Source organism: Cibotium barometz, chromosome 5 (assembly GCF_041138505.1).
Source record: "Cibotium barometz isolate CiBa-2024 chromosome 5, ASM4113850v1, whole genome shotgun sequence".
Taxonomy (NCBI): domain Eukaryota; kingdom Viridiplantae; phylum Streptophyta; class Polypodiopsida; order Cyatheales; family Cibotiaceae; genus Cibotium; species Cibotium barometz.
In genome coordinates, this window is record NC_141050.1 from 29,798,365 (window position 1) to 29,821,934 (window position 23,570).

Here is a 23,570-nt window from a genome sequence, read left to right on the forward strand (position 1 = left end):
GACATCAGCTTATCTTTCTAATCCAACCCAATCCACTTGCCTTTAAGTTGAACCTCAAATTCTTCCACCACCTCTCTGAGCATCTTGGTCCAGATTCCTTCATGTTGAAGACATTGAAGTAGGCTAATTACCACCCAGCCTTAGCATGAGTAGGCAAGTCATGCCTTAGCATTAGTAGGCAAGTGATGAATCCCCACTCCTCCCATCTTTTTGGGCAAGCTGACTTTAACTATGGAGATGCCTTGCTACCATCATTGCACATCAGTTGTAGTTTTAACCCGGATTGCTATTTCTCTGTATCCAAGATGAGCCAAGTAGCACTCGGCCGCCATATCTCGGCACAGGTTCTCTCTGCTTCGAGGGCTTCGACCTACGGCAGGAGCCTGTGTCGCAGGCGAGCTTTCGGAGCAGACAGGCTTCTCTGTGCTGGGGTAAAAGTGGAGCCAGAGGCCAAGGCAGCCAGCACAAGGGCGTACACGACCTTTGCTGCCGGAAACGCCGAAAGCAGGTGTATCGGTAGCGGCCACATGGCGTCAAGAGCCCCTGCAAGCTTGGAGGCGCGCATGCTCACGAATCCCTCCCGACGAGAGAGCGTTAGGGCCATCAGAAGAGAGCCTATCTCGCAGGCCCAGCGCAATGCCGAGCTTGAAGAAGAAGCCAAACGCATCGACCTCGCCCCTCACAAGCTTTTGGAGAAAGGAGAGCCCGGCACCATGCAGGGCATCATCAAGGATGTCATCCCCGTTGGCTACTTCCTTACCCTCCCCAATGGCAGAGAGGGATACCTTCCTGCCCTCGATCTAGGCTTTACAGGCGGCATTGTCATCCTAGAGCGCCTCTTCAAGGTGGGACAAGAGCTCACTGTTCGTGTCGTCCGTCGTGGTGGTGGTGGCCGGGAGATTCTATCCATGAAGAAACCAGAGTTTGCGCCTAATACAGACCCGCGGTTCGTCTTCAGTGAAAGAGGTGGTTTTGGAAAGAGCAGCAATACTTCAGGAGGACGGTCTTGACCACTTCCCGGGAGCATACATTATATGAAGGTAGCTTTGCCCCATGTCAGGAGAACAAGTCTAGTGTTTCAGGTTTCAATGAACGTAGGACGTCTCTAGTTTATGGCATGCTAGCAGATGCTACGTGGGACCTCAAGATGAGACTGATGTTGCCTGTCTTTTCGGTTGGTCTTATTTATACTATGTTTTTGCCTCTGTGCCTGCCGTTCAGACAAGATAGTAGCTATGATTGGTTCTAGTGTATAGCTAGTCTTTTAGAGTGGCCAATAGTTATTAGTACAAAACTACAGCTATCTTCAATGATGCAAGACACTACATTGGGATACATGATGCCGTAATTTTTGTGCTTTCTATAATGATTTGTTTTTGATGTAGTCAAGCTCTTCTTTTTTTGTAACATGCGGAAGCGTCGGGGTCAAATCGGTAACTTCAATGCTCAGAATTCGGCAATCTTTCATGACGAACATAATGCATAGAACTGAAGTAGATGTGCAGAAAATAGAGAGAGAGAGAGAGAGAGAGAGAGAGAGAGGGAGAAGAGGACACACTCACAGTATTGGGTCGCGAACATGGCCCCCACCACGAATGGTGTATTTGCTTTGTTAGAATGATGCAAATCAGAAAATAAAGACTGAATCTTGACCTGTTTGGCTGAGGTAAAACCCGTGCCCTTGACCTTCAGCTTTCACCCTTTGTGTTAGCTTCTCCCTTGGCTGTCCGGGCCCTTGATATGCTTCAGCACTTTGTGATTGATGAGATGCTATGACTGAAATTGTGACTGACCTTTTATACCCTCTTAGGTACTCAGTCGGCCAGCATTAAATGCTCATGACCAGCAGAAAAATAGCAATAAAATGTTTTTAAATGTTTCACACTATGCAGGTGGGCTGGCCACCCTGTGCATGGACTGTTGGGCTGCTGGGCAACCTATGTGGACTGTCCCACATCTGGCCGACAGCCCCTGTAGGGCCTGTGGCCCAGTCGGCTGGCTGCCTACTGGCCATAGGACTGGCTGACAGCCCCTTCCAGCCCAACACATGGCTTGTGGGCAAACCGGGGCCCACTTGGCCCCTCGGGGGTGGTTCTACACCTCTCCCATGTCCACACTAATGGTCTTGGGGTAGCCCTATGGGCTGGCCCCATCTCTACATGCAAACCACCTACCTACAGAGAGGTCTGGCATCGAGTAGCAAACCAGATACACAGAACTGTCAGAATAAGCAACGGAGATGATGACCAAATCAGGGAACACGAGCAAAAACGCAGGCAGAAAAACAGCACAAGAGAGAGAGAGATGTAGGCGTGTAACTCTGCTCTATATACACAAGAAGATCCCGAGAAATGATACAAATAAGGTATGGGGGCTGGGGTCCTATATATACCTCCCATAGAGGGCATGTAATATGCGGAAGCTTCGGAGAAGGATCGGTACTTCAAAACTCAGAAAACAGCACTCTTTTCGCGACGGAATTAACGCACAAAACTGAAAGACGATGTGTAGAAAATAGAGAGAGAAGGGGGAGATGGAGGACACAGTATTGGGTCCCAATTACCCTCTGTAGGGCCCCCACCACGGATGGTGTATTTGCTTTATTAGAATGATGTAAATCTGAAACAAATACAAAGTACTTGACCTTTTCTTGGATGGAAAACCTGCCCTTGACCTTCAGTCCTTCACCCCTTTGCTTTAGCAATGTTCTTGGCTGTCCTGGCCCTTGGTTGCTTGGAGCACTTGGTGAATTATGAGATGAGTGAAATGATTTAAGTCTTGGGTATTTATACCCTCTACTATATGCAGTCGGCTGGCTTCAGGGAGCTCCACGACTGTGTCTTGTTAATAAAGTGCTTGCACACTTATAATTAATGCTTTCACACTATGCCTACCTTCTGTCCAGCTTGCGCATGTGTTCATACTGCTGTCCAGCCTGCGCAGCCTTCTGGGGCAGCATCCTGGCTGCTGGGCACCATGCACATGAACCAAGAAGAGTCCCCTGACTGCTGGACAGCCCTGCGCAAGGGTACTGTACTGCTGGGCAGTCTGTGTGGGCTGTCCCACACTTGGCTGACAGCCATTCTAGACCTTGTTGCCCAGCCGACTGGCTGTCCCAAGGTCCTAAGGCTGGCCGACAACCCTTCCAGCCCAAGCCATGGCTGGTGGGCACAATATGGGCCCTCCTGGCCCCTTGGGGGTGGTTCTACACCTCCCCCATGCCCACACTACAAGTGCAAGTGCAAGATCTTCTAACTTGGGGTAGCCCTATGGGCTGGCCCCATCTCTACATGCAAACCTACATGCCTACAGAGGCCTGGCATCCAGTCGCAAACCAGATACACAGAACATCTGACATCATTCCAGAGGGAGACTCACAGCGCGGACTGGCACTGCTTCATGTGCAGGACAATGCACACCTGACCTCGGACGACTGAGATGGATCCCTGGCTGACTCGTCCCGGACTGGGCTCACATGGGACTAGTTCGCCATCCCAGGTCCTGCACCTTCTGTACAGAAATGTCTACGTGGCATCCAAGTGCGGGATGCACGTGACATCCCCTTCTGCTTAACTTGACGGAAGCTGCATAGCCTCCAAATAATCCGTCAATAAAGCCGGATAGTCTTCGAAAAATTCTTTGTCGAGCCATACCGCTTCATGAGTTCCTTGGTCTTGAAACTTCGTGAGAAACTGTCGTAGTCTTCGGCCTGAGCCATGCTTGAAACGGTGCAGAAGGATCTGTTCTGGAACCATTACTTCTGCTTCATCAAGGATGTCTGGTTCCGCTTCGTCTTTGACCTCTGAAGGGGGTGGACCTGCATATGGCTTTAACCAACTGACATGAAATACATCGTGCATAGTCCAACTCGGAGGTAGCTTTAACTGCATAGACACCTCATTAATCTTTTTCCGGATGGGGAATGGTCCGAAGCTCCTGAAAGACAACTTTGGGCATCGCTTGCCCACCTGCTTTAATCTTTGCTTCATAATCCGAAGATATACCCAATCTCCTTCCGAAAACTTCATGTCCCTTCGGTCTTTATTGGCCTGTCGAGTGTAGGCCTCTTGCGCTTTAGCCAGTCTGTCTTTAACGGACTCTAGGATCTCCTGGTAAGCCTCCGTCACTCTGTTCGCCTCCGGTACTGAAGACGAAGTCCTGGTTAACAACGACTGGAAAGGCCTTCCAAACACTGCCTCATATGGAGTCCTGCCAATAGCTGAAGAAAAAGAGTCATTCAAAACAGCTTGAACTAAAGGCAAAAACGATTCCCACTTACCTTGCTGATCGTGGACATAACACTTCAGCACATCAAAGGCCAACTGGTTGTATATCTCTGTCTGGCCATCTGTCTGTGGGTGGAATGCACTGGAAAAATTCAACTTAGTACCAAAATTATCAAACAATGCCCTCCAAAAATGACTGGTAAACTTGGCATCTCGGTCTGACACTATGGTCCTAGGAATCCCACCAATCGGGTACCAATGCCGAATGAATAGCTGGGCAACATCCTCGGCGGTCACATTGGCCCTGCAAGGAATAAGCATCACAAATTTGCTGAACCCGTCAACAATAGTCAAACACTGTGTATTACGCTTACTCGGACTGGGAGGCAGATTTGTGACAAAGTCCATCGAAATGTCTTGGAAAGGACCCTCAGGAATTGGCAAAGGCTGTAACAACCCTATCTTCTTTCCACGAGGAGCTTTCACCTTTTGACAAATGTCACAGCGTTGTACATATGTAAACACATCACGCCTCATCTTTGGCCAATAGTATTGCCGTTCTAATTTCTCCAGAGTCGAATTCATGCCCCTATGACCACCTGTAATGGCGTCATGGGCATCATGGAGAAGAGCTGCCCGGAATGATTTCATGACACACAGTCGGCCTTTGTAGTAAAGCCAACCATCGCGTATCAGAAAATGGCATGGTCCTGTGGCATCCAATGCCTGTTCCCACTGTGTACCGAATTCCTCGGAATCCGCGTACGTGTGCTTCATGTCTTCTAGTCCTGTACCAACAAGGTCTAGTCTAGTGGTCTGAATCGTAGATACTTGTCCCTTCCTACTCAAAGCATCGGCCACTGGATTGGCCTTTCCTGGAAGGTACTCAATCATGCCACCGAACTGCTGGAATATCTGACTCCAGCGGTGTTATCGATCACTCCACTGTGCACTTGGCATCGTCTGAATCCAGCGCAATGCCTGATGGTCAGTGCGGACCTCGAAGTCACGGCCATACAGGAAATGTTTCCAATGTTTCAAGGCCTGAATGACTGCTAGGAGTTCACGATCATAGACTGAGTAATTCTTTTCGGCGGGCAGTAACTTACGAGACATGTAAGCTACCGGATGACCATTCTGTTGCAATACACCTCCAATTGCGATGTTACTCGCATCGGTGATCACCTGAAATGGTTCGTCCCACGAGGCAAGGGCTAAACAAGGCGCTTCTGACAAAGCCACCTTGAGGTTCTGGAATGCCTCCAACGCTCGTGGAGTCATTCGAATCTTTTGCCTCCTTGTTTTCACTCCCTTTAGCAGATCGGTGAGGTCTGCCGAGAGATCAGAAAACTTGTCAATGTGGGTGGAATATGCTTGGCATATACCCACAAATGATCGAATGTCATAAGCAGTCTGAGGTACTTCCCAGTTAACAATCTCGGCCACTTTAGCCGGATCAAGTCGAATGCCTTCGGCACTGATTATATATCCCAAGTAATGTACCTGGAACAGATAAAATTCTGACTTCTTTTCATTGACGTAGAGCTCGTTGCTTTCCAGCAACTTAAGGACTTTCTCCACATCAATGTCATGCTGCTCAACTGTAGCTGAAAATATGAGTACGTCGTCCAAAAATATGAACACACACACTCCTATCAACTCCCGGAAAATACGCATCATCATGCGGTTAAATGTAGCTGGGGCGTTCGTCAATCCAAATGGCATAACCACAAATTCATAGTGGGCCCGTTCTGTACGGAAAGCTGTCTTGGGGATGTCCCCCTCAACAATCCGAACCTGGTGGTACCCACTCTTTAAATCCAATTCAGAGAACACCTTAGCTCCATTCAGCCTCTCGAGAATATAGTCAATTCGAGGCATCGGGAATCTGCTCTTGATAGTCAGCATGTTGAGTGCACGATAATCGACACACAACCGAGAAGACCCATCTTTCTTCTTGACAAATAAGATCGGTGCTGCAAATGGCGACACGCTGGGGCGGATGAAGCGAGCTTGCAACAATTCTTGGAGTTGGCGGTCCAACTCCGATTCCATTGCCTTAGAAAGGCGATACGGAAACTTGCTCGGGGGTTCCAAGCCTGGGAGGAGGTCAATCTTGTGATCCTCCGGTCTGGACGGGGGAAGCTGGGGAGGGAGACTGTCCCGAAGAAAAATCTTCTGGAACTTTTCATGGAGAACCGAGTACTTCTCGGAAGCACTGGCCACCGTCTGGGCTGTCTGGACGTAAATCATCGCACACTGTGCGCCTTTCCTGACTGCTCGCTTAGCCTGCAAGTGGCTTATGAGCGGAAAGTTTGGAATACCTGGCTCACACTTAATGGTCACAGGGGTGTTTGACACATTCCGATCGATCTGGAACGTGTGCTTGTCCCACTTGACATCAGGAAGAAACTTGTGAAACCATTGGATACCCAAAATTATGTCTGCTCCTACAAGAGGGGCAACCATAAAGTCACGCACAAACTCTATGCCCTGAATCACTAATTTAGCACCCAGAGCTTCATACTTGACGCTCGTTGTCATACCTGTGCTAAAACCCTCAACCTGCTTGTCCACCGGAGTCAGCTCGAAACGGGCACGCCTAGCGGCCTCTTCCGTGATCACATCCTCCGTGCTGCCGCTGTCAAACAAGACAACGACTCTCTGGCCACCTATGTAGCCAAAGGACTTGAGCAATTCGTTGCGCTCATACTCCTGGTCATGGGCGCCCTTCTGCTTATCTTCGAGCTCCCGGCTAATAATTGCTCCAACTGAAGCACCGGGGGTTGAAGAAGTAGGGGTAGCCGCTGGGATCTGTGGGGGAGCTGTGCTCACCACGGAAGCTGTGGAGGCGGCGGCGGCCTTTGGAGGCTTCTTCGGACAATCCCGAGAAGTATGTCCTTTTGTGTGACAAAAGTAACATCTACCCTCCTTCCTGTACTGAGAAAGCTCCTCAGCACTCAACTTGCCACCTGTCTTGCCTGCCTCCGCTTTCTGGTCTGGAGTAAGCTTAGACGCATTGTTCGAGTTCTTGGAGCCAGAGGCTCCCGGGCTCTGTCCTGGGGAAGACCCCGTCTGGTTCTGGCTTTTGCCCCCCGAGGCGTTAGCCTTGGGAGAAGCCGGCTGGGAAGTCTTGGGCTTGCCACCATTGTGTTTCATTTCTGCACTCTGCGCAAGCGAGAGTGCGTCCTCAAAGGTGGCTGGTCTAAACATACGCACCTCCCATTGGATGTGCGTGTCCAGGCCATACAAAAACTGCCCTTTCTTGTATCATCAGATAAGCCTAATTGTAGACACAAGGTCGAAATTCTATTGGCAAACTGAAGGACTGGTTGCGCATTCTGACGCGCACCCCTGAACTCGTCTTCGAGTCGCTCAAGGTAGTGGGGTGGTAAAAACCGCTGCTTAAGGTCACGGATGAACTCGTCCCACCCATAAGCTGCCATACCTGATCTGGTGTGGGCATGAGCCCACTGAGTCTACCAAGGAATGGCCTCATCTTCCAAATACCAACTGGCTAAGATCACTTTGTCAATATCTGATTTCCTAACTGCGGCAAAGTAAGCTTCAAATTGATGTAACCATGAATACAGAGTAGTGGGATCGAGTTTACCATTATACTTACTGAAATTCATTTTCTCGGGAAAATGATTCGAGGGCGCCGCCGGTGTCAATCTGGCGTCCAAAGCTCGGAGGTAATGCTCGTGTTCCACTCGTCGCATGGCTTCGTCTTCTCGTTGTCGAATCTCCAATGCACGCATCTGCATCTCAAGCAAGGAGCTTGGCTGCGGCTGTGACCCTGCGAGAGGGTCCCTGTGAGTGACGAGGATCTGGTATCTGGGATACGGAAGGAGAGGGAGGAGGAGATGGAAAACGCGACGCTGGGAAGCGAGAACGCTCCTCCAGAGCCAAAATCCGCGCCTTCTGCTCATCCAACTTGGTTGTCTGGTTTGCGACGATTGCTCGCATCATCTGCTGGAACATGTCTTGTACACTCAAGCCGGGTGCCCTAGCTGGGCTGCCTGGTGCACTCTGGTCCCATGGTTCTGGTTCTCTCTCGTCGCCGAAGTTCGCCATAGCGAGAAAATGCAGTTCCTTTCCGGAACGCAATCTGACCATCCACTATCTGTGTGGGAGACTTCCGGAGGCTTCCGGAGGCTAAAAACCAACCGTCCTTCGAGGGACAGGAGTCACTCCGAAAGGGGTAGTCCACCGGCGTCTAAAAACCAACCACACGAGCGAAAAATTTTCTGGTTTTCTTTGCTGAATCTTTGTCCTTGAAGTGAGCTCTGATACCACTGTAATATGCGGAAGCTTCGGAGATGGATCGGTACTTCAAAACTCAGAAAACAGCACTCTTTTCGCGACGGAATTAACGCACAAAACTGGAAGACGATGTGCAGAAAATAGAGAGAGAAGGGGGAGATGGAGAAGGACACAGTATTGGGTCCCAATTACCCTCTGTAGGGCCCCCACCACGGATGGTGTATTTGCTTTATTAGAATGATGTAAATCTGAAACAAATACAAAGTACTTGACCTTTTCTTGGCTGGAAAACCTGCCCTTGACCTTCAGTCCTTCACCCCTTTGCTTTAGCAATGTTCTTGGCTGTCCTGGCCCTTGGTTGCTTGGAGCACTTGGTGAATTATGAGATGAGTGAAATGATTTAAGTCTTGGGTATTTATACCCTCTACTATATGCAGTCGGCTGGCTTCAGGGAGCTCCACGACTGTGTCTTGTTAATAAAGTGCTTGCACACTTATAATTAATGCTTTCACACTATGCCTACCTTCTGTCCAGCCTGCGCATGTGTTCATACTGCTGTCCAGCCTGCGCAGCCTTCTGGGGCAGCATCCTGGCTGCTGGGCACCATGCACATGAACCAAGAAGAGTCCCCTGACTGCTGGACAGCCCTGCGCAAGGGTACTGTACTGCTGGGCAGTCTGTGTGGGCTGTCCCACACTTGGCTGACAGACATTCTAGACCTTGTTGCCCAGCCGGCTGGCTGTCCCAAGGTCCTAAGGCTGGCCGACAACCCTTCCAGCCCAAGCCATGGCTGGTGGGCACAATATGGGCCCTCCTGGCCCCTTGGGGGTGGTTCTACACCTCCCCCATGCCCACACTACAAGTGCAAGTGCAAGATCTTCTAACTTGGGGTAGCCCTATGGGCTGGCCCCATCTCTACATGCAAACCTACATGCCTACAGAGGCCTGGCATCCAATTGCAAACCAGATACACAGAACATCTGACATCATTCCAGAGGGAGACTCACAGCGCGGACTGGCACTGCTTCATGTGCAGGACAATGCACACCTGACCTTGGACTCATGTGCAGGACAATGCACACCTGACCTCGGACGACTGAGATGGATCCCTGGCTGACTCGTCCCGGACTGGGCTCACATGGGACCAGTTCGCCATCCCAGGTCCTGCACCTTCTGTACAGAAATGTCTACGTGGCATCCAAGTGCGGGATGCACGTGATAGGGCAGTTGGCCAGCAGTAAGAGTGCCCACGACTGGAGAAAAAGTCCCACGACTACATAAATGCAGTTGGCCAGCATGCTTCTGCAAGTAAGCACCTGTCACCTGCCTGGCTTTCCGAAAGGTCCCCGTGGAAAGAACATCCTCAACTACTGGAAGTTCTATGTCCCGAACACTACGAGACATCAGAGCATAAGTGACCTGTTCAGCTTCCTCTGACTCACGAACACAAGAACTACCAACATCAGTACTGGAAAGTTCTTGCCAACTGCTGCCATCTACTGGCAAGCTATCCACCACTTGGTCTCGGAAAGCCCGCTCCTGCAGCGTATCCACACTTGAGTGGCCATTACTAGACTGCCACTCATCACAATCCTGAGGACCTGGGAGAGAGAGTGCTGAAAGCCTGTAAACTCCATTCTCCACTCCGCCTTTCCAAACCACTTGGCCTGTTGCTTTGTCCCGGAGAGCAACAAAATGCTCATCAAACTCCACCCGTACGCCAGTCTTGCAAACCTGATGCACTGACAACAGATGAAAACCAAGTGCCGGAACATACAACACCTGGGAGGAATGCTTCCCTCCTCTGCCATCGGGAACTATCTCCATCTTGCCCTCACTGTGAACTGGGATAGTGGACGTATCCCCAGTAAGAATATGACCAGAAAGCTTGTAGAGATCTTGTAAACCGGAATGGGAAGGAGTCATGTGCCTGGAAGCACCACTATCGAGAATCCACTCCCGAGTATCCGTTGCGGAGAATCCTTCAATCTCCTCTCTGCCTGAAGAAAATGAAGCATCGGTGTCCATCACCTCCAGGTGCACAAAAGCCGGAGTCTTCATGATTGCTGCTGAGGAGTCTTCACCCTTCTCGGTCTTCCGCTTGGGACACTGCCTCCAGTAGTGGCCTTTCTCGCCACAATCATTACAGGTCCTCTCTGCCTTCAGTTTCTCGCGGTCAGCGTCGGACTTCTTCTCAAAAAACTTCTCCGATGAAGCCTTCCCTTTGCCCGAGTTACGGCCTTTCCACCGTTGGCCAGTTAAGGCCTCCGAACCTCCACCCTGAGGAGGGATCGTGAATCGTTCCTCTTGGTCCAGGACCATGGGCACAAGCTCCTCCCATGTGATGGTGCTGAGCCTGCCACTGGTAATCAAAGAGGAGTAAAATGCTGAGTACGAAGAGGGATGTGACAGCAACGTGATGGCCATGTCCTCTGACGATATCTCCTTCCCAGCCTGAAGAACTTCTTGCTGAAGAGCCTGCAGCTTGTTAATATGCTCCCGCATCGTCGACGACTTTGCAGGGCTCATAACTCGCATCTGTACTTCCAAGGAAATCCTCTTCATGGGCGATACCCTGTTGTAAAGTGAGGCCAAATGCTGCCATATACCTTTGGCCAGCGTCATGTGCTTTACATGATTGATTACCTGTGGTGTGTAGTTGAGGAAAATAAACGAACGGACCCTGGCGTTGACGCGATCCCACATCTGCGTGTGGGCCTCCCGGTCCTTTCGGGTTGACGGTAACTCCCCTTCCTCTACTTCCGGCCGTGGAACACCAACGACGACGAAATTAGCGAGGTCGTAGGACTCCAGAACAGATTCCATCATCACCTTCCATATGCCGTAGTTGCTCCCGTCCAACTGACGGTCCACCAGGAACGTGGGGAGTGTCGGGATCTTCACATGTCTCTCGGCCATCTCAAACAGATTTGCCATTGCGGGGATGTACTCTGAAAAGGGTGGGTGGGTCGGAACAAAGAAGAACTAAAACCTGCAAGTGGCTGTCCAGCAAATCAGCCTGCCTTCCTCTTGCTTCTCCTCTTCCCGATCAGCCCAAAACAGTCCACCAATCAGCCACAAAAACAGTCCCCCTCTTGCTCACACAAATCCCAAGACCTATCTAGAGCCTAGGCTCTGATACCATGTCAGAATACGCAGCGGAGATGATGACCAAATCTGGGAACACAAGAGCAAAAACGCAGGCAGAAAAACAGCACAAGAGAGAGAGAGAGATGTAGGCGTGTAACTCTGCTCTATATACACAAGAAGATCCCGAGAAATGATACAAATAAGGTATGGGGGCTGGGGTCCTATATATACCTCCCATAGAGGGCAGTTGGCCAAAAGTAAGAGTGCCCACGACTGGAGAAAAAGTCCCACAACTGCATAAATGCAGTCGGCCAGCATACAGATGCCCACGACTGATCAAAACCAGTCGGCCAGCAGCCCTGAAGCCCACGACTGATGAACATCGAGTCGGCCAGCACTGGGGTGCTCCTGGCATCATCTGGCAGCCCTCCCAAGCCTCAGAAAAATGGGAAAAAATAGGGGAAAAATACGGGGAGTGAGGAAAAATGATAAAACACCTGATAAGGCGGGCACACCCACAACAAAGGCCCTGGTGTATAAATCTAGACAGGAGATGACTTCTAACAAGAACATCCGACATCATTCTAGAGGTAGACTCACAGCGCGGACTGGCACTGCGTCATGTGCAGGACAATGCACACCTGACCTTGGACGCATAGAGTGGAACCGTGGTTGACTCGTTCCGGACTGGGCTCACATGGGACCGGTTTTCCACTCCAAGTCTTGCACCTTCTTGTTCAAATATGTCCACGTGGCATCAAGTGTGGGATGCACGTGACATTTTTTCCCCCAAGAGACTATAAATATCTTATATAATGACAGACAACAGCCTGTCCAACAGGTGTAGCTAGCAGGATCCGAATCCAGTTCGTTATTCAGCTGAGTCAAACTTTTGCCTTTAACACTACCCTACGCACATGTGATGCAACCTCGTTCTTGTGGCCTTGATGCAGTCTCAACTCTCTCTCTTGGAGCGAATGCTCTTTGGATGCTTCTTTGCTTTGCAGTTTTACAACCACATGGCTTCTTTCAATGATGCTACTTGAAGATGGGATGATGTTTTGTATGCTAGGGCAATCGTATGGCTAGAGCTTCATGGTTTTGGGATGTTGGGATTTTATGCTGCTTTTCTTTCTAGAATTTATGCCTTCAAGGAAGCATTCAAATCAGATATTGCAAGACCTTTAGTCTGAGCTTGTTTACATTTTATTGTGTAAGATGAATTTGTTTTGGCCTTGTTTCTCCTTTAGAGACTCCTAATTTTAGCCTGTTTTGACTGTCTTGCTGAGGGCATGTACTATATGTAGTACTTGTTGTCACTTGAAATTAGGTGCAAACATGTGCATTGCACTCACACATTCCTTGATGAGATGGGTTCTGGGCAACATGGACGAATATATCAAACTCAAGTATTGACCATTGAGAATCTGTATGCAAGTGGGGGAGTGGAAAGGGAGGGGATGGAGTGCTAGTAGCTCCTCCAGTTTGTTCACTTGAAGCTTCACTGGATAGGGTAGTTCATTTCTTGGGGTAATGTCCATGCTATGAGAAATATGTGCCATATTATAGGGCGGTGTATTGAAAGTGCTTTAACTAGACACAATCCATGTGTACCTTGGTTTGTGGGATCGGAGGGATTGCTAAGCATCGACATGTGTCGAGATTACAGGCTGCATTTCCAACCTTGCATCTAGTGGCTTTCAACCATGACTCTGGACCATCCAATCTTTCGCTGCCAATTACTGCCCTAAACATGGTTTCCAGCTGATTTATGTAATGAAGTACAAGACCGCTGGCCACATTTTTTCCCACTTGAAAGGCTTTGTAGTTGTAGTATTTAGAATGGTTTCAGGCAGGTGAAATGCTTATCTGAGACAATGAGATGCTTTAGAAAATTGTAATTATCTTCTATCGTCATATAATATATCTGGCAGCAATTTTCAACATTGATTTCCACATTGAATTATTCCCATATCTCCATCCAAGAGGTATGCCTTCTTAGCATTCCCACTGTACAGCTGGCTGCGTTTCTAATTCGCAGCCATGTCCACTGATCTCACAGCCACGATTTTAAACCTTTGTGTCTCTTTCGTTGAAGAACACCTTGAAGAAGAGGCTATTGATGGTTCCATGGATGAAATCATGACCAACTTGAAGATGGTAACTTATTTGTGAGATTTGGAGCCTTTTCTTGGGTAATAGGCATGCTGTAGTTTGTCACATGCACCTGTGCATTGAGGTGCTATGTGACACTGGCTCATCATCAGTGCTGTATTTGTACATTAGTAGAACCTTTTATGGATTTATTTGCTGTATGCCGTGACCCCATTGTGAGCCCTAGTCCAAGGACATGTCAGGCATGAGCTACATATTCACATCTAAAGCCTTAGGTGTCGGTATGTGTCACTTAACCTACTTGGAGAACATAGCATTTAGCTCATCCTAGAGCTAATTAGCATTGTAGAAGAATTAGGCATCATAGGCATAGGCTCAGCCTTAGTTGGCTCTTATAAGAGCCACCAAGAGCTACCTAGTGCCACTAAGGGACAGCCTTGACACTTGGCGAGTCCTTTGGCACAATTGGCCAGCATGGCCAAGCATGGGAGAGCATCTAGTCTGCCAGCTGCATCCAATCGGCCAGCATAATTAGCCCACAAGCCACGAGTATGGAAAGCTCTTGCATAAAAATCAATTTTCAGCATGCTGTGGGCATATCTAAGTAGGCTGGCTGCATATAATCTATCCAACTTGCAACAGGGAAGCATATATATGCAGTCCCTTAGTCCCATTCATAAATAATCTTATTCTTTGCATAGTTGAGTAGTGAAACACTTCAATTATCATGTGTGCTTGAGTCTTTTGACTTGTGCATACGTCTCTACCGCAGAGCACCTCCGCATACCACAGTCCAAGGCTGGAGAAGTTATCGTTAGCATTCAGCCATCAGTCCTGCATTTCTTCACTATATCTGGGTGTGTAAATTGGCTCCCGAAGTGGCTTCTAGCCGTCTACAGACTGCCTGATGGTTCAGCTGGGCGTTTGGTCTACTTCATCCTTGCGTTTGGAATTCCTCGATCAACCGTTGTTGGTAAGTTCTTGGTAAAGTTTGCATTGTAAAGAAGTTCTTGAAAGTAATAAAAGCAAATACTCTTGCTTGCTTGAGGAGGTTCTTAAGTGGGTAGTTGGGACCCCATTTGGGTCGACTCTCCATCTTCTCTCTACAACTCTATCTTCTTGTTCAAGAATTAAAATAGATTTCTTAAACTCTTTCTATTTGCTACTTCCCTTAGTGCTAGGCTTCATTATGGCTGAGTCTGCCCTCATCTCCGGAGGTTTGAATATATGCTCTTATGTGTGTGTGCACTGTGTGTGTGTGTGGAGTGTGTGTGTGAGAGCATATCTTGATACAGAGTTCTACACCCACTATTGGGCACTAATAATGTTAGTGGGGATGTCGTAGTATCTAGTATCTAGTCCATACTATGCATAATGGAGTTGATAGCTATATAGTCTTGTGGGTTGACTACCATGAGTATATAACATGCACGTTCCTTAAAGGTGAATTTGGGCATGTTCCTGGATTCATCTAGGTATATATATAAAGGTATAGCGAAGGCCTTGTTGTGTGTCACATGATCATATGGGTTGCATGTTGCATGCTATATTGGTATCAAAGGTTCTAGTTGTGACCCAACGTGGCTACCTAATGTGAGAGCATCCTGTGGATGGTAAAACTAAGGTTGGGAAGAATCACCCAGCTATTGGGAGAAAAAGAAGAAAGCTTCAAAGAAGACACCACATTGAAGAAGAAAGTGTCCAAGAAGACACCTCCAATGAAGAAATGATGCTTCTACAAAGCAACGAAGCTTTCATTCAAGAGTTAATGGAGCAAAAGAGACTTGCAAAGCTATAACTTCGACAAGCTTAAGAGGTAGGAAAGCCTAATGAGCAGGGTCCCATGGAATTTGAAGGCATGCTTCTTTTGATATGGAGCATCAAAGACGCCAAGAACTTGCCGAGGAACAGAAGGCGAGGAAGCCAAACGTAGGGTGATCGAGTCTTCATGTAGATTTGGCCACAAGGGCACCTTATGTCTCATGGTTGAAGCCTTATGCTGGACCATCTTTGCACAAGGCTCCAGATGATCAATAACTTGTAGTGGCAATGTGGTGGACGAGGCAAAAGTCATCGAGCTCGAGCAAATTCTCTGCCACAAGTGGAAGCATTGTTTGGTCCGATGACTCGTGATAGTTCTACACCAAGTTCAAGGACTGAGGGACTCACAAAGCTGTTTGGCTCCACCTAGAGTTTTTCCAAGAGTACCCCCATATTTTTGCGGACTACTTGGAAGCCGTGCAAATGTCGTCAAACTAATCAGGAGGGAATGTTACTTGCACTTATGCATTGAGATGCTATGTGACACACTGGCTCATCATGAGTGCTACATTTTTACATGAGTTGGACCCATAAGGGATTTATTTGTCGTATGCCGTGACCCCATTGTGAGCCCTAGTCTAAGGACATGTTAGGCACGAACTACGGTCGTCACAACTTCTTAGGTGGGCTCCAATAAGAACCACCAAGAGCTACCAAGTGCCACTAAGGGACAACCTTGACACTTGGCCAGCCCTTTGGCACAGTTGGCCAACATGTTGTGAAGTCCTTCCCAAAATCTGCCTTGAACACAGTTGAAAACATGGTTTGTACTAAACCAAATCATGAGGTAGCAAAGTAGCTCACCTCCCAACCACGACTATCATCCATCGATCTCACCCGAGCCAAGGCTAGGGCTTCCGGCATAATCCCATGGGCCCATGTCTAACTCTAGTGTCCCATTCCATTGAAGCCTGCGCGAAGGCCTTCAAACACCAACCTACAATCTCGCCACGTGCACGACATTAGCATGTCTGCTCGCTTGGTCCAAGCTAGACCTTTAGTGGTACATCGGCACAATTGTGTCTCATAAGAACCCAAGCTCTCACTTATATGGTGATAACTATGCCATAAATAGATAACCTACTATAAACAGCCATTAAGTCTGTTTTATCAATCCAAGAAGCCTAGCCAATGTTGGATTAGGTCCCTAATCCATAGATTAGTGTCTAGGTATATAACACATGGCCAAGCATGGGAGAGCATCTAGTCGGCCAGCAACATCCAGTTGGCTAGCATAATAGGCCCACAAGCCATGTGTATGGAAAGTGCTTGCATTAAAGTCAATTTTCAGCATGTCGTGGGCATATCTCAGCTGTGGGAGGGGGCGCTTAAGTGGGTAGTTGGGACCCCATCTAGTGTTGACTCTCCATCTTCTCTCTTTAAAGCTCTATCTCCTTGTTTAAGAATTAAAGTGGATTGCTTAAACTCACTCAAACAGAAAGGTATAAAGAAGGCTATGCTTTGTGTTACACAATCATACTGGCCGCATGCTACAGAATTTGGATAATTTCTCTGCTCATGTGCTCGTTTGTATGAATATGCATAGTCAATACAGTGATGTAGTGTAGAAACAGTTCTCAAGGAATTATTTTGATTAACCAAAAATGGAAGGTACAAGAGGTTGTGTCAGAATGCGCAGCGGAAGACTAACGCACGTAGGAGACGCATCACCATCGAGCACCTTGAACACCCCCAACGGGCACTGCAGCATCCCTCCATCGGGCTCCCATCTCCCGGTGAGCTGCCACCCAGAACACCGGCCGGAGGAGATGATTATGACAAGGTGCCACTCTAGCCTATATATGGCTCTTCAACTTCCCATGCTTCCACTTATGGGATAATCCAAGGCACCTTCTAGCCATAGATCACACACTCGAAATCACCAGCCTTCCAACACCCTTCCTTGATTCGAGCTCCGCAAGCCATCGAGGCGCGAGGGGGTTGCCTAGGACCACACACGCCTGAGCCGCCTAGGACCACACATGCCCGGGCTCTGATACCATGTCAGAATACGCAACGGAGATGATGACAAAAATCTGGAAACACAAAAGCAAGTGCAGAAAATAGATAGCAATGGAGAGAGAGGCGTATAACTCTACTATGTATACACAAGAAGATCTCGAATATAATACAATTAGTGGCAAGGACTGTGGGGCCATTTTATATGGCTCCCAAGTGGCAGTCGGCCAGCTCCAAAGGCAACCGATTGGACCATATATCCCACGACCAGCAGAAATCACTAGTTGGCCAGATATCCCAAGTCGGCCAGCATCTGAAAAAGGTCCACGACCTGTCCAAGATAGTCGGCCACCTCCAGCATAAACAAATGCAGTTGGCCGGCATCAGAGGTCCACCTGCCACCACAGGATTGCCCTCCAAGCCACAGAAAAAATGGGAGAAATATGGGGAAAAATAGGGGAAGTGAGGAAAAATGAGAACAACACCTACAAGGGTAGGCACACCCACAAAAGAGGCCCTAGTGTCTCAGTAAAGACAAGAGATGACTTCGAACACCCCCTCTCAGCTCCTGGCCCTGAAACCAACCACAGGGAGCTGGGGTGCTGCCTGAGCAAATCCCGAGATAGTGACTTCGTGAAGAGGTCCACCGTACTGTCCTCCGTCGAACAGAACTCTAGCAAGATGTCATCAGCAACGAACTGTTCACGAACAAAGTGCCTCTGGATGACTGTGGATTCCTCCAGTGGAAGCCCAATCCTACCATGCAACCTCTGCAACCTTACCACCTCACAAGCAACATCACAAGTAGCCCGGTACTCTGTCTCCGTCGACGACAAGCCAAAAGATGACTACCTCTTACTGCCCCGTAAAACTGCTCGTGGGCCTGAAGTAGATCTCCTTGTGTTCGGATCTCCTCCCAATTTGAGTCACTCCAACCGTGGAGTCGAACTCCATCCATCAATCCCCCTCCTGTGTAAAAGAGTCCATGATCCTTTGCATGCCGCAAAAACCACAAGATACGCAATCCTGCCTCCTAAAGAGTCACCTGCAACCATGAGCTCAACTGCCTCATCAGGAAGCTTCCATCCAATCCGGTATCCATCAACCAAATCAATGGACCATTCTGCTTCCGAGTCAAAGAGACATCACACTGCTCACAAGGATTAACACTTGTTACGATGGAAAGCCAAGTCTTGGAAACTTGCTGAAGACCACGCAAGGCCTTCTGAAACCTGTCAACCACCCCCTCTGAATCCGAAACCACAAAGCCTGGAGAATCCACCTCCTTCTGCAAGTAATCTACTGCCACCTGCCTGGCTTTCTGAGAGGTCCCCGTGGAAAGAACATCCTCATATACAGGAATTTCTGTGTCCTGAATGCTACGAGACATCAGAGCATAAGTTACCTGTTCAGTTTCCTCTGACTGACGAACACAAGAACCACCAACATCAGTACTGGAAAGTTCCTGCCAACTGATGCCATCAACTGGCAAGCTATCCACCATCTGGTCCCGGAAAGCCTGCACCTGCAGCGTATCCACACTTAAGTGGCCATTACTAGACTGCCATTCATCACAAACCTGAGGACCTGGGAGAGAGAGTGCTGAAAGCTTGTAAACTCCGTTCTCCACTCCGCCTTCCCAAACTACTTGGCCTGATGCCTTGTCCTGGAGAGCAACAAAATGCTCATCAAACTCCACCCGTACACCAATCTTGCAAACCAAGTGACGGAACATACAACATCTGGGAGGAATGCTTCCCCCCTCTGCCATCGGGAACTATCTCCAACCTGCCCTCACTCTGTGAACTGGGATACTGGACGTATCCCCAGTAAGAATGTGACCAAAATACTTGCAGAGATCCTGTAAATCTGAACGGGAAGGAGTCATGTGCCTGGAAGCACCACTGTCTAGAATCCACTCCCGAGTATCCGTAGTGGAGAGTCCTCCAACCTCCTCCCTGCCTGAAGAAAATGAAGCATCGGTGTCCATCACCTCCAAGTGCACAAAAGCCGGAGTCTTCATGATTGCTGCTGAGGAATCTTCACCCTTTTCGGTCTTCCGCTTGGGACACTGCCTCCAATAGTGGCCTTTCTCGCCACAATCATTACAGGTCCTCTCATCCTTGATATGATTGATTACTTGCGGTGTGTAGTTGAGGAAGATAAATGAATTGACCCTGGTGTTGACACGATCCCACAACTGTGCCTGTGCCTCCCGGTCCTTTCAGCGGGTTGACGGTAACTCCCCTTCCTCTACTTCCGGCCGTGGAACCCCAACAATGATGAAATCCGCAAGGTCGTAAGACTCCAGAACAGATTCGATCATAACCTTCCATATGCCGTAGTTGTTCCCGTCCAATCGACAGTCCACCGGGAACGTGGGGAGTGTAGGGATCTTCACATGCCTCTCGGCCATCTCTAACAAATCTGCCATTGCGGGGATGTCCTTTGAAAAAGGGTGGGTGGGTTGGTGGGAACAAAGAAGAACTTACACCTGCAAGTGGCTGTACAGCAAATCAGCCCGCCGTTCTCTTGCTTCTCCTCTTCCCGAACAATCCCGTACAGTCCACCAATCAGCAGCACAACAGTCCCCCTCTTGCTCACACAAATCCCAAGAACTATCAAGAGCCTATGGCTCTAGCCTCTGATACCATGTCAGAATATGCAGCGGAGATGATGACCAAATCTGAGAACACGAGCAAACGCAATGCAGAAAAACAGCACAAGAGAGAGAGAGAGATAGAGGCATGTAACTCTGCTCTATACCATGTCAGAATGTGCAGCGGAAGACTAACGCACGTAGGAGATGCATCACCATCAAGAACCACGAACACCCCCAACGGGCGCTGCAGCATCCCTCCATCGGGCTCCCATCTCCCGGTGAGTTGCCTCCCAAAACATCGGCCGGAGGAGATGATTATGACAAGGTGCCACTCTAGCCTATATATGGCTCTTCAACTTCCCATGCTTCCACTTATGGGATAATCCAAGGCACCTTCTAGCCATAGATCACACGCTCGAAATCGCCAACTTCCAACAGGCTGATCATGAGAATTCTGCAGACTGTAGAAGGGCAATTTTAGGTATATCTTGATAAGTTTGCTATTGTAGATTTGTAACATTGAGAGATTCAGACCAGCAGCCCACTTGGTTGTGCTAAGTTTTTGGGTGGCTGTGTGAGGGGTTCTGTTGATGCAGGGGTCCTTGTGGTGTAGAACTGTGGCCCGTCTGGAATGTAAAGAGTTCTTTTCTGTCTTGACCCGCTGAGCCCATCATGTGCGGTTGAGGATTATGTCAGCTTTTAGGCAGAAAAATGAGACCACACCCACAATGGGTGAGACAGCCTTGCTCTGCTATTTACTTGTTTTGGAAGGGTGAAGTGCCAATCTTCATATCTTGCAAATGTGAAGGTTCCAAAAGTAAAGAAGGTTGCCTTGTTGAGGAGCAAGTCTTAATTGAGGAGATCTATTTGATAGTATAAATTGAATAGGCTCTGTTTTGAAGATCTCTTACAACTTCAGAAACCATTCTGCAAAGCAAACTAGGGTTTTTGTGTTGGTCAAGGGGAATGCGACGAAAATTGAAGGCGATAGGGAATCAGGTCAAGAACAAAGGGCTTCAGTTATCGTAAAGGTGCTCCAGGAGAGTAATTGAAAAGTTTAGTCCTTGTGGTTGGAACTCAGCCTGTGTATCAGTGTATAATAATATCCTAGACGCTAGAAGATTGGTGAACTGGAGCTGTAATAAAGAGGTCTACAGGGGATATGGCATCATGGTGCGAGAGCCTTGAGGTGTTCTTGATCCACAAGGTGGTTGCACTAAAGCTAGCTGTAGGGCAGGCGAGCAAAAACTTCTGGGCCATATACAGATGTCTCAGGCTATCTAAGCTCTCCTATTTTCAACAAAACAGGATCTTTGAAACGAGTGTTTGTGAGTACAAAATGTACTCTTGTTTTTTGGGAGTAACGGGGCCAACTTGTTTGCACTCAGTAGTAAACGAGCATGTACCCTGGCAAGAAAGGTTGGGAGCTGCCAAGTATCATTGGCAAGGAAGGCTGAAAACCTTTGCAGTTCCAAAGCTGACAATCTCTTTATTGCCTAAAAGTACTCAGAAAATGGATTTTGTTTGCCCATGAATGCCCCCCCCCCCTCCCCGCCCCCCCTTCCAAAACAGAACATGCACATACGCGCACACAGTACCATGGTACATGGTGATGGAGGTGGTGATTACAACAGTTTAGTCTCTGCTTTGAATTTTGATCAAATTTTGACCATAAATGCTACTAGAAAAAATGACTGTTCTTAAATCAAGGTGAATATGAATGTGTGTGCGTGCGTGTGGAGAGAGAGAGAGAGAGAGATCAATCCAGCCCGGAGGTTTAGTGATGGCCCAAGTGTGTGGGGTGCTCTGATTGTTTTCTGGTTGATGGTGGGAATTGCAGGTGGTGGAAGCCTTCTGCTAGATTGCGTACTGAATAACTGATGAGACTGGATCCAACTTTAAACTGGGTTTGGTTTGTAAAGTTAACCTTAGAGAATAGTGCACCCCCAAAACTGGCCTTGGTCAATTTATGCATTCATCAGCCCGGGTTAACTATGTGAGGGTAATTGTGTAGATAGAGTTCTCAAATATTTGGCCTAGCTTTTGTAAACATTCAATAATTTGTCTGGCCTTGTTGTGTGGTGTGTACGTGCATTTAGACCTTACTAGTACATAAAATTAGCTGTAAAAATAACTTATGTGAATACTTACCATGTGCAAAAACCATTAAAACATCTCGTAGTTCCCAGACAAGGCATGCACATGTGCAATGTTTCTCTTTTTGCAACCGAGTTTTAGTCCTGTTCTGAGTGGAGTGGCTTTATGAGAGAGGCTCTATTGTCTCAAGGCTTTTTCTTCTGAACATGTTTTTTCATATGTATTGTTGCGGGCTTGAATGTTATCTTAACAGCAGGGTGCCTTTTCTTGTGAAACAGCTAGGAAATTTGCAAAGAGTGTCATTCTGGACTAGTTGGTCAAATTATAATGACAGGGTGCATTGTTTTGTACGGTTGGACTAGTTGGTCAAATGATATGTAAGGTTATAAGAGGCTGCTGCTGGTCTGGGGGTGTATTGTTCTTAAAGAGGGAGCTGCTAGAACACATTAGGAATTCTCATAGGAATGCTTTGTTTTTCAAAACATTGCTGAATTTTGGTGAAGTTCTCTTATGTTTAGAGAGAAAAATGTCCAGAGAGAGCTGAAATTGCAACAAGCAAGTATACAAGCTTATGTTATAGGGCCGAAGAAAACAATCTGGCACCAATTTTAGTGTAGCATGAATAATATCCTAACACTGCAGCGAATGTGTCAGAAGATTGGAGAAGTCAGTCAGAATGATTCATGTTATGTCTTAAAGAATCTAGCACGAGACTGTAAAACTTTCTTTGTGTGAATTGGAACATGGCCTATATTAAGCTTGGGTTTTGGGTTATTATAAAGAGTTCTTGCGGGATCCAAACATTGGAGGGGTTTACTAAGGGCCCAATTATTGGTCAGTCCGTTGGCTGCTTGTATTTGTGATAGTCGTCATAATCGCAAATGCCAAGCAACTACATAGCACTTCTCTCTCTCTTATCATGTGCAATCCATAGTCTCATTCTTCCGTCCTCCAAGCTTTTGTGGAAGATTGTCCATGGTTGCAAGTCATGAATCTAATCCTCAGAGGCTTGGAGTCTTGGTTTTCATCTTCACTATCCAACAAATTGTTGCAACATTTGTACATATTTATGGTGTGGTTTGGATAGTTGTGTCAAACTCATTGGTTAGAATGCCTTTCCCTATGGGATGAGTCTTCCATGTTTTCGAAGTTTATTTTCAAGGATTGGTTAAAATGTGAGATCCCAATCTCTATTAACTCTAAATAACTACAACGAAAGATTATACTAAGAGTAGTGCGATCAATCAAGGCTTCTATACATCAATGTCGTATTGCTCAGGTATCCAACAGCTTTCTAAACTTAGTTGGATTGAAATAGATGTTATCATAAGAATCGAGTATGATTTCTTCAAATAAGTGTCTTCCTCATAATTCTCGCAAATAAGGACCTTTGG

General features: G+C 47.8%; 1 protein-coding gene across 2 annotated transcripts; it reads left to right on the forward strand.

Moving 5' to 3' along the window:
- The first annotated feature begins 170 nt into the window (after nucleotides 1-170).
- Nucleotides 171-22,933, forward strand: LOC147638337 (uncharacterized). Of its 2 annotated transcripts, none has more exons than XM_086798263.1 (2): nucleotides 171-1,040; nucleotides 22,455-22,933. In XM_086798263.1, the coding sequence occupies exon 1, from the start codon at nucleotides 186-188 to the stop codon at nucleotides 1,008-1,010; it is 825 nt and encodes a 274-aa protein (XP_086654389.1). In that variant the 5' UTR covers nucleotides 171-185; the 3' UTR covers nucleotides 1,011-1,040; nucleotides 22,455-22,933. The 2 variants fall into 2 exon arrangements, with proteins under 2 accessions (XP_086654389.1, XP_086654388.1); XM_086798262.1 differs by lacking the exon at nucleotides 22,455-22,933 and adding an exon at nucleotides 21,920-22,306.
- The last annotated feature ends 637 nt before the right edge of the window (nucleotides 22,934-23,570 follow it).